Below are 11,931 nucleotides of genomic sequence, written 5' to 3'. Positions count from 1 at the left end.
AAATATACCGGTAGTTGGAGTCTTCCCACATTGTGCATTTATGGTCTGTCTGTGTGTGTGTGTGTGTGTGTGTGTGTGTGTGTGTGTGTGTGTGTGTGTGTGTGTGTCTGTCTGTCTGTCTGTCTGTGTGCCTGTAGCTATTTGTATAAGATTCCAGGGGAGAAGTGTGTGTGTGTGTGTGTGTGTGTGTGTGTGTGTGTGTGTGTGTGTGTGTGTGTGTGTGTGTGTGTGTGTGTGTGTGTGTGTGTGTGTGTGTGTGCGCGCGCGCGCGCGCGTGCGTGTGTGTGTGCGTGTGAGAGAGAGCTAGAGAGAGAGAGAGAGAGAGAGAGAGGGAGAGAGAGAGTCGCCGATGCGTGGAGATGTGTTCGAGATGGATTGGTGATTCTTTGTGGTTTAACAAACAAACAACGTCACTTCATTTCGGATCGAGGATGGATTGGGTTTTATCTACACTTTAAAACTCACCACCATCCCAATATGCGCCAATGAAGGTAAGTCAACGTTACATAAAATATTTAGAACTCAATCATTTCAGTATAGCCTAATTAAACGATAATTTAATATCCCATATTGATTGAAGTCTGCCCCACATTTGTTTTGTTCAAAACTGTTGAAATAGTTTTACTTTAGTGTTGTTGAATGTTTTAAACAAGAACAATTGTTCTTCAGGTATAGGCTGATATTGTTCTGGCAGAGATTAGATTAGCCTGGGCATATTTACTTAATTGTTAATTTGTTACTCATTAGTGGAGGGAGTCACAGTGTGTGACATGCGTCAGTCAGATTAATGAATGAATGTCGGCAAATTAAAATACATCTTCAAATGAATACAATAGTAAATTGTAAGCAAGACGTTTACTGAACAACTATGGATCATCATCATGCAGGTCCAGCTCTTTTTTTAGGCTATATGGTCCTTAAATGCATGCAGGTTTAATTGAATGATGTGCAATTTGCATTATAATTATTCATTATTCAGATCAGCCAAAAATGGGCTCATATGAATAATATCATATATAACATTTATGATAGACTGTCCACCTCTAATAGTCCCATTACCTTCTTCAGTGGTTCTCAAACAGTGGACCACCAGTGGTCCTTGAGGGGGCTAGGTGGTCCCCAATATGCAGGTAATGATGGAGAATTGGTAACCAAATGGACTCTTGACAGTGCAAAATGAAACCTTTCATTTTACATTAAACATCTGCATTACTAAATGAACAAGAAGTCTGCACAATGTAGAAGAGGTTTGTCTCTCCATGGTAGGCTACCACATCAATACAGCATGGAATTGTGGACCAAATCCTATATCCACTGTTCTACATCTATAAACATTCAATTCATAATTAACGTTCTGGCTCATGGACTAAGAACCAAAAAGAACTGAACCAACTGGTGGAAAAGGGGTCTGAGTGACATGCCTATTGTACCATGAAAACAGTAACACGCCATGATTTTGTAAATGTAATGTAACCCTTCTGCACCTAAAATAGGTGAATACTTGTACAGTATGCATCTTTGTGTGTACACGAGTAAGACGCGCGAACGCGGGAAGCGAACGCACTCAGCTCCATATATGGGCACAAAAGGGGCCAGGTCCACAACAAACAAATCACTGGCCCCTTTTGTGCCCATATATGGAGCTGAGTGGACCTGGCCCCTTTTGTGCCCATATATGGAGCTGAGTGATTGCTGATGCAACACACTCCATATTTGGATAGCGGGACAGACACACGGACAGACAGACACACAGACATGATCTGCTAGGTCTCATAGTAAGTTTGCAATAAATGGTTAAAATGTACGTGTGCGTGTGTGGCTGTGTGAGTGTGAGTGCGCGTGTGTGCGTGTTTGCATGCGTGTGTGCGTGTGTGTGTGTGTGTGTGTGTGTGTGTGTATTCAACAGATGAAGTGGGAACAGAATGGATTCTGAAAGCCTTCAAATGGATCCAGACATGGAAGCAACCTCTCTACCATTCTCTAATGTGACCAGTAGCGAGTGGTTGGACGACGGCAACGAAACCACTGGCAACCAGTTCCAACAGCCTGATTGGCAGGTGGGTCAAAGTATGAGACCGTGTGTGTGTGTGTGTGTGTGTGTGTGTGTGTGTGTGCCCGTCCGTCCGTCCGTCCGGACCGTCCGTCCGTCCGTCCGTCCGTCCGTCCTGTCCAAAAATCCTCTATAATCATGTGTTCAAGACGGATCTGTCCGATATTTCATATTCCATCATAATTGGCTAACATTGTTTTTTTAAGTTTGCAGGATTGGCCCATTTTGAACAAAAAGCCTCAAATCATGAACGCAACGTGCAATTTACGTGAAATCTTTCTCAGACTTTCCTACTAGGCTGAGGAAAATATCCCACCCTTTTCACATTGGCCTGTTATAGCGCCACCAGGAGGTCACTTCCTGACCTGCCCTGGTGGAGACCTGTGCCCCGAGGGGCACTTTATCTAGTTTGTCTATCAAACTCCCCCAAATTCATCAGATATGACATCTTTGCCTCTCGGTCGTCTCCCTAGGGAGGTCCTTGAGGCACGTCCCACTGGGAGGAGACCCCGGGATAGACCAAGGCACAGTTGGAGAAAACACATCGACTCACTGGCCTTGGAACGTCTCGGGATCCCCCAGGAGGAAGTAATTGTTGCTCTGGAGAGGGAAGTCTGGAACACTCTGGTGGAGCTGTTGCCCCAGCGACCCGACTACGGATAAGCGGTTGAAGATGGATGGATGGATGGATGTCAGCTCCCGGTTTGAATGCATTGATAATACATTGAAAGAGACAAAACAAAATCATCGTTTAATCAGACCATGGAATGCTCTATAGCCGTCTACTGACCTACTAAGATCAACACACAGAATGCAGCCTATTGAGATTTTGGACGGCTACTGAGAGCATTAATGGTCTGATTTAACATGATCTTTCCCCTTTTAATGCAGATGCAAGAAGTTCGAACCAGGTGATGTTAAAATGTTTAACAACATTCAAGACTGATTCAAATGCGATCAACAAAACTTTTCTGCCTAGCCATCTGTGTCTGATGAAAGTGCAACTTTCCATTCATGAAATAATGAGAAGCAATGCACTTACGCCATTTTTGAAAGCCATATGGTATATTTAATTATAGTAAAATATAAGCAGCTGGGAGTGAGTTCCACAGTGAGTGCGAAGGCCCTGTCACCCCAGGTTCGCTTGTTTGACTTGTGGGGTTCCAGTTGGTTGGCAGTGCTTGACCTGAGGGAGCAGGTGGGGATGAGTTCAGAGAGGTAGCGGGGGGCCTGGTGCAGCTTTGTTTAAAGGGCTTTGTATGTGATGGTGAGAATTTTGAAGTCAATTCTGAATTTGACTGGGAGCCAGTGCAGTTCACGGAGGACAGGTGTGATGTGGTCCCTGGATCGGGTTCTGGTGCAGGCAGGCACGCGGTTTTGAACATACTGTAGTTTTTTGAGAACCTTGTTGGTGACGCCATGCAGGAGGCTATTGCAGTAGTCGAGTCTAGATGTGATGAAGGCATGGATGAGTGTCTTAGCGGCAGTGTGTGATAGCATGGGACGAACAGTTGACGGTCACATTATCTGTGAAAATAATCGGATTATTTTGAAACCGATTCGATACCGATATGGCATTTTTATGGCCGATATGGCCATTTTGATACACTACCGATTATATCGTGCATCACTAATTCTAGCTATACTCTTCACTCAATCCAGTTAAGTGTGTTGAAATGACGACGTCCTCTCCTCTCCTCTAGGTGGCTCTGTGGGCTATAGCTTATTCTCTGATCATTCTAGTTTCCGTTACGGGGAACGTTACAGTGATATGGATTATCCTCGCTCATCGACGCATGAGAACCGTAACCAACTACTTCATCGTCAACCTGGCCTTCTGTGACTTCTCCATGGCAACCTTCAACACGCTCTTCAACTTTGTCTACGCCCTTCATAACGACTGGTACTTTGGATTGGGCTACTGTCGATTCCAGAACTTCTTTCCAATCACTGCCATGTTTTCTTCAATATACTCAATGGCTGCCATAGCTGTGGACAGGTAAGGAAACAGTCTGGAGAACGCCTGCTTACACATGGCGTCCATGCAGTGGTGGAAGAAGTACTAAAATGTTTAAAAGTATCAATACTGCAATATAGAAATACTCTGTTACAAGTAAAAGTCCGGAATTCAAAATGCAATTGAGTAAAAGTACAAAAGTATTGCCATTAAAATGTACTTAAGTATGAAAAGTAAAAGTACTTATTAAGCAGAATGTCTCATTTCAAGTTTTCAAATGTATACAAATATTTTGAAACTATCAGATCTACAAGCTCATAATATGTTGCTTTGCACATTACAAGCTTGTAGATCGGCTATTTTCAAATGGCCGAAATGTGCAGGGCTGAACGATGGTTAATGTATGTTTTGTAATAATAATCAAAATCTACAAAGTAACTAGTAGTAACTAAAGTTTTCAAATAAATGTAGTGGAGTAAAATACAATATTTGCCTCTGAGATGTATAGTGGAGTAGAAGTACTGGAAATTAGAAATACTCAAGTAAAGTACAAATCGCTCACAAGTAAATGTACTTAGTTACTTTCCACCACTGCATCCTGATGTACACATTGTACGCAATCTATTTGTTCTGTAAAACCTACATTGTGCTCATAGTTCTGAATGCTCATCAGTTCATCATGCAACATTGATTTTCTATCCCATATTTATATATAATTGTAGTAAAAAGAAAATCACACCCGTGTGAAGTGAGGGGCGCAAATAACTAAAGAACATCGCATGGATGCACCTGGGACACATATCCTCAGTGATGTATCCTGAGGTCAACGGGGTTTCGGGTCTCTCAACATCATACCCCTCACTCAGGCGACCCAGCCGGGAGTGATCAAGTCCCGACTTGACCTCAATCAGTCCCACTAGGGAAAAACCAGGGGCACACAATCCGTTGGAACTACTCCAGAACTACTCTGCCAGGGCTGGGAGGTACACTTCTGGCACATGGAGGGACTAAGCTCTGTGGGTTGTCCGGGCCCCTCCTACGTCTCACCAGGTCCACTCTTGCTCTCACCAGGAGTAGAGCGAGGACCTGTGCGCTAATATATTAAAGTCTAAAACTCATGTTGATTAGGTGATGTAATGGTTATGTAAAACAAACGGTGCCAACACAAACATTAAATACTCTTGTTAATGGCATTTAATGTTTGTGTTAGGGACAAGATGACGTAAGTATTCCCTTCATTGTCAATGGCGTTTTTAAAACAAACATTTAACTAAAAACAAACATTAAACCTGTATATAGGAGGGCCTCAAAAAAGAAAAAGAAATCCCACTCAGCAGTAAACCGAAATGAATCAATAATGATAGGCTAAGGCGTGAACTGCCCACTGAGGAGCCATGTATAACATGCAGAGCCATCTGTCTTGAAGCAGCCTGCTCAGCAGTTAAAATCCAAGAATTAATCTATCGATTTTGTCATTAGAATTGTACCCGGAGCTGTGGGTGGTGTGTGGCACTGTGTTACCTGGATACCATAATGATAGGGAACACATTTTATTCATGTTCCTTGCAGGCTGCGTTGTTGTGAGTGACAGACGACATGTGAGCTTGTAGATCTGCTATTTTTTTGCTGAATGTTCGGCAGCAAAATAGGGACACTAGGGTTCAAGTGGACATTTGAACGGATGAATGTCAGAGGTGTGTCATTTCTTGTGGGTTTATTATTTAAGGTGCACAGACAGCACCCTCTTGTGAACAGATGACATGAGTAATGACCTCAACAGAAGCACCACCTGGTCAACAAACCCCTGATGGGAGAAGGTCAGAATCAAAGTGGTAGTCAACAGATTGTCAGGGGTGTGTTTGGACCCATACTTCAAAGTACACTCAGGAAACCAAGGTGGACAATTAACAAAGACTTTACTTACACTTAAATGCGGTTATAAAACAGGTCTTTTCGAGGAAGAAATCTGATTGGTTGATACAGCCTTCTAGCCGTGCTTCAAACCAGCATCATGGAACACCTAATTAAAACAAAGAATTCAGCCTTGTTCTCCCAGAGTGCAGCAGACTCGGTGGCTAGGCTAGCTACTTTCTTGGGATTTGTGGTCGTAGTGGCTTCATCATTTAACCCCCTAGTTTGACACGTCACATGCTACTTAAAGTACCAGTAAGATGTTTTCTAAATTTTCTAAACCAGAAAATCCTTTCCCTCAAAGGAAGATTAATAACTTCCCAATAAAAGCCTTGATGCGGCGTAGTGCGAGTCACACTGTTATTGGGAAGGTATTATTCTTCCAGTTTGAGGGAAAGGAAGTTCTGGTTTAACGTAACGATATCATCCGCTCCTGACCGACCCGAAAAGGAATGTTGCCCAGGCTAGGAAACCTCCCTGATGTTTTCCCCCCCGAAACATCTGGGAGGTGACCCAGGTGTGGCACACTCCTGTCACATGTTCACATATGGCATCATAATATGATAATATTAATATCAAACCAGCAGCAATATATTATATTGCTGCTGGTTGGGTCTTTCAAAGCTCTGATTAGTCCAATGCTCATACCAGTATGATGAATGGCTCAGTCTGACAGCATGTTGTTATATTGGGTGGAGGATAGTAATTGTCACAGGAGGGACCATCTTCCCCTGCACTGTTACATCTGTGCAGACTCTGTGTGGATGCTAATGAATCATGAACGTTTGCTTAGTCTTACTCTTCAAGTCAAGTGTGAAACCTGCCTGCATTGCAGCAATTCCTCCTCATTAATTTTCAATTTGTGGCATCACTGGGTTATATGACTTGGGATTTCTAATGTCCATACTTTCCAAACATAAATAAATAAATAAAAGAACATCATATCAGAGGAAGGTTTTTGGATTTGCACGGTCTACTCTAGTGTGCTGCTGCATAGGCCTGTCACAACAGAAATGTAATGTTCCAATGTTCAAAAAATACAATTAAATCCTTAATCGCAATTAATCGGCACGTAAATTCTCATGATTGTGACATCCCTACGTCAGCATGACGACACATGGCCATTTAGTATTTTAAAGATTTGTGATTTTGCTTTCACGTCTAGTTGCAACCACGTGAAGCCTAACATCACTATTCTGGGGAAAACATTGGTCGAAAATAGCAGATCTTCAAGTTCACAGTCACAATACACCGCAATTGAGAGCTTGTAGATCTATTTTCTCTGAAGATGTATGGTGTGAAGATGTATGGTGTAGAAATAAATGTTGCTGGAGTGAAAAATAGAGGGGATGTATAGACCAATGGTGTCAACAAAGTATATCGAGTTTAAGTTGTTGAACATCAGAACATTGCATGAGGTGCATACCGTACATACTGTAATAGATTGACATTGTGAATGTGTTCCAACTATCTGAGTCTCATGCATTGTCCAAATAACGGATCATTTCCACAATATGTAAGTTCTTTGGAAGGCATCTTTAGCAGTAGGTTAATCATTAAGTAAGCCATAGGGCAGGAGCCTACCGGTATCTCCCGTTTCTGTAGCGTGACGTCTTGCATAAAATTTGCATTTGCATAAAAACAAATAATCACAATCGTAAATTTAATTCAGTTGGTGTACGTGACACATTTGCTGACCCTCTCACTCTCACCTACACACAATATGTAGGGAGGGACAAAAGTAAGGTCATAGAATGATGTTCTCAGATAGGCTGGACTAATCTAGACAGACGGAGGGAAGGAGAGTGGGGTCGTCGGGGAAGGAGACTGAAGACTGATTTATACTTTTTCAAACAATCCCTTTTATTGGCCCACACAGTCGTTGGCCCGAAGCATAAATTATCCTTGAGAAAGAAAGTGGCGAGAGAAAGAAGAAGGGTGCTGTGCTCTTAACCACTTGAACCCCAGCTAGTGTCCCTATTCTGGACATGAAAATAGCAGATCTAAAAGCTCAAGCACAAGGTGTTGCTTAGTGCCGGCCCTGAGCAATTTGGTGCCCTAGGCAGGATTTTTTGTGATGCCCCCTTGAAAAATGACCATGGCCATACATGAAAAAGCCATACATGAAAAATCTGCTTTCTTACGAAGTTTACAAGAACAGATCTGTGTTGAAAAATTGCATCTTGTCTGTGACCGTTATAAACTGATTTTATTTTCTTCTTACAGGTACATGGCAATTATTCACCCTCTGAAACCTCGCCTCTCTTCCACCTCTACCAAGGTTGTTATTGGTCTAATTTGGGCTATAGCATTCGCGCTGGCTTTCCCTCAGTGCTACTACAGCGTAACCAGATTCTACTACCCCAGGACTGTGTGCATGGTCGACTGGCCTGATGATTATGGAGGAAAACATCAATTAACGTAAGTGAGATAGTATAATATATATATATATATATATATATATATATATACACACACACAGACAGACACACAGACAGACAGACAGACAGACAGACAGACAGACAGACAGACAGATTTTTATGATTATAATTATGATTAGGACTGGCATGTACTTGCTTGACCAGTAGGTCTATACATATATTTGTTGATTCACTCTCATCTGCATATCTTTTCTGTCTGGAAGAAACCGGCTAAGATAGAAATGGAAATGGAAAAAACTCAAGTGGAGTTAGGAGGTTTTTGTTGAAGCGCTTTTTAATACTTTTCATTGGTTGGTTTGACACTAATAGCCGAATATAGGAGGGGCTAGCCCTCCTATATTCAGCTATTAGTGTAGAGAATTTACGTCACATGTGGATGAGCAAATCGTCTATTTTGGTCATACACAAAGAAAATCGACATGTTACGTCATGATGATATACGATGATAAGAGTGCCCCTCACTTCACACAGGTGTGATTTTATTTAACCAACACAGTGTTCAATAGCACTGATTTATATAAAAAGGATGGCTAACGGGTGGAGTTAGCTGGTTTGGCAGATAGTTTGGTTTGGCAGATAGTTTGAGGATCCAATGGAGTTAGGCACTTTTAAATACTTTCCATTAGTTACATTAAACAAATCACATCTGTTGTTTTACTACTCATCCTGCTTCTGTTTTCCATTTCTCATATCTTGTGGTCCTTTTTCCTGTTTTAACTCTGAGAGTGTCAATTTAAATCAATGAAGGGCTGTGATCTATAGCAACTTTTCTGTTTCTTTATAGTTACCAGTTGGCAGTGATATTGTTGATCTACCTGCTCCCTCTACTGGTGATGATGGTGACCTACAGTTTGGTTGGACAAACACTGTGGGGGGCCCACATTCCTGGGGAGGCAACAGAACATTATCACAACCAGATTACTTCTAAGAGAAAGGTTACACTCTGCACTGTTTTTCGAGAGTTTTAAGATGTTTTCTGTTCTTCAATTTAAATAGAACTGAATTACACTCAAATAAGCTGAAACTTGCTCGATTCAACTTCCTATAATTTATATCATGTTCATGATAAAATGGCAAAGTCTGTGGACACTGGACACTTCAGAAATCCACTACCAGTGACATCATCGGTTTTTTTTACCTTTTTTTAAAAACAAGATTTCAGATTCTTTACTTTTTATTAACGCGGCTGCGAGAACAATGGATTCCATACCATGTTCCACTTAGGAATAGAAAGCCTGCTGTTTCTATTAGCTTGAAATTGGTAGGCGGGTTTCTGAACTGTCCACAGCCCACCTCTGACCTCTGACTGAGACACAGACCAAGTAGACAAAAATGGTACCATATTGTCATGAGAGCATTTCTAAGGACAGATTATATGAAGATAGATTGAAATTGGCTGGAGTCTTCCTTAAGCTGATCACTATGCTCTGAATGAAATGGAGCTGATCTGAATTTAAAAAAAATAAGTACAAATCTCAGACAACCTCTCTACAGGTGGTCAAGATGATGGTTGTCGTGGTGACGACCTTTGCCCTGTGCTGGTTGCCCTATCACATCTACTTCATACTTGGATCGTTCAAAAAAGACATTTATAAGCAACACTACATTCAACAGGTCAGTGTCGCAATGTTTTTCTGTCTGTAGTTCTGTCGTTAGTTGTGTAAACTGTAAAGTAACTAAGTACATTTACTTAAGTACCGTATTAAGTACAATTTTGAGGTATTTGTACTTTACTTGTACTTTACTTGAGTATTTCCAATATCCAATACTTTTACTTCTACTCCACTACTCCTACTCCACTACATCAAGATCCAAATATTGTAGTTACTAGTTACTTTGTAGATTTGTATTATTATTATTAAAAACTCACACTCGTGTGAGGGGCGCTAATATCGTCATACATCATCACATTCCGTGCTCAGCCAATTAAATCATTTCCACGATACACACAGACACACAAAGCTGGGCATAGGAGGGGATAGCGCCCCTCAAAAAAATATAATGCTCATGTCCCACATTGTTCAGTTTCTGCCTACAAACATGTGCGCCAATGGTTCCACAGTCTAGATGAGAACTGGTCCATTATGTCTTGATGTAATTTACTGACCCAGATGCCTTACACATGAACCTGTACATGAGGTTACATACAGTAGCACAGCAGAGCAGGTGGGTACCTCGTCACCAACAACTCTTTGTATTCTTTGAGTTCGGACATGGCTGCCAATTCCTACCTGATGATGATGACACTGCCAGTAGTGCCATGCCATTGCAAACAATGCCCCTCCTGTTGTGAAATACCAGTTGTACACACTACACTGTATGATTTCATTGGGGTATTTAAACAGCTGCATTTGTCGTTTCTGGATTTGGTTGATAGACAGTCTCGGAACTAATCATTTTAGTAATGGCCGAAATTACTATCAATGCCACAAAGCTGGGAATAGGAATATTTTAGTATTTAGTATTTAGAATTTAGTATTTCTAAAACAATGAAAACATACATTAATCACTTCAGCCGTACATTTCGGACAATGTGTTGCGATGTGATGCATTGTGAGCTTGTAGATCGGCTATTTTCAAAGATTTGTGACATGACAATGGGACATTCTGTATAATAAGTACTTTTACTTTAGGTACTTTAAGTACATTTTGATGCTATTTGAATACGTTTGCTCTTTTACTAAAGTACATTTTGAATTAACTATTATGTTTCCTCCTCAGGTCTACCTGGCTATATTCTGGCTTGCTATGAGTTCTACCATGTACAACCCTATCATATACTGTTGTCTAAATCAAAGGTATAAAATGGATCTTATTGTGAAATATTTTATTTTTTTGCCATGGACACAAAACGCTTGAGAACCGCTGACTGACCTAGTCTAAATATTCCTCTCTCTATCCTGCTTCAGGTTCCGCGCCGGGTTCCGTCGTGCATTCAGGTTTTGTCCCTTCATCAGAGTGTCAGAAGAGGACAAGATGGAACTGCAACACACACACACCTTCAGAGTCACCATGACACGCAGCACCCGGTCCCGAACTGACAGTACGAAAACACCCACCAACACGCATAACACAACCCTCGACACGCACACAAAGCTCACCGCTCAGCTGAGCACACAGAGTGACACATACGCACCGCTCAATATGTACACATCCTTAAACGCACAAAATGCACACAACAAGATACATGCTGTGGAGAAGCACGTGGACATCAAATCCCAGACGGCCAAACTTATTATTGAACACGACCGTTGACATCTAAAATGGATCACTATCGGTCCATATACCAAGCAGTATTTGCTCAATTGCTTGTACGCAGGTTGTGTGATTTCACTACAACCAAATCAAATGTCATCATGGTTTTGGTGTAGCCGATAAGACGATATATTATAGGTACATAACACTGGATCAGTACTGATAAAAGTACCAACCATGTATAAGACATCCAGAGTTCACCCAAACCAAACTGTCTGCTTCTATCCAGGACCTACAGTACAGTCAATGAAACAACACACGGTGTCCTACAGAGACATGACATTAATTGTTCATAGAAGCTGTGGAACTTTATACAT

General features: G+C 41.5%; 1 protein-coding gene across 1 annotated transcript; it reads left to right on the top strand.

Moving 5' to 3' along the window:
* Positions 1 to 2,003: 2,003 nt before the first annotated feature.
* On the top strand, positions 2,004 to 11,614 carry tacr2 (tachykinin receptor 2; the record flags this gene model as incomplete). Its single annotated transcript, XM_080770631.1, has 7 exons — positions 2,004 to 2,057; positions 3,754 to 4,049; positions 8,145 to 8,339; positions 9,144 to 9,294; positions 9,854 to 9,973; positions 11,081 to 11,157; positions 11,269 to 11,614. The coding sequence occupies exons 2-7, from the start codon at positions 3,847 to 3,849 to the stop codon at positions 11,612 to 11,614; spliced, it is 1,092 nt and encodes a 363-aa protein (XP_080626757.1). The 5' UTR covers positions 2,004 to 2,057; positions 3,754 to 3,846.
* Between the last annotated feature and the right edge of the window lie 317 nt (positions 11,615 to 11,931).

Source organism: Protomyctophum bolini (genome assembly GCF_963924005.1).
Source record: "Protomyctophum bolini genome assembly, chromosome: 1".
NCBI classification, from domain to species: Eukaryota; Metazoa; Chordata; class Actinopteri; order Myctophiformes; family Myctophidae; genus Protomyctophum; species Protomyctophum bolini.
This window is presented reverse-complemented; position numbering and strand designations above follow the sequence as displayed.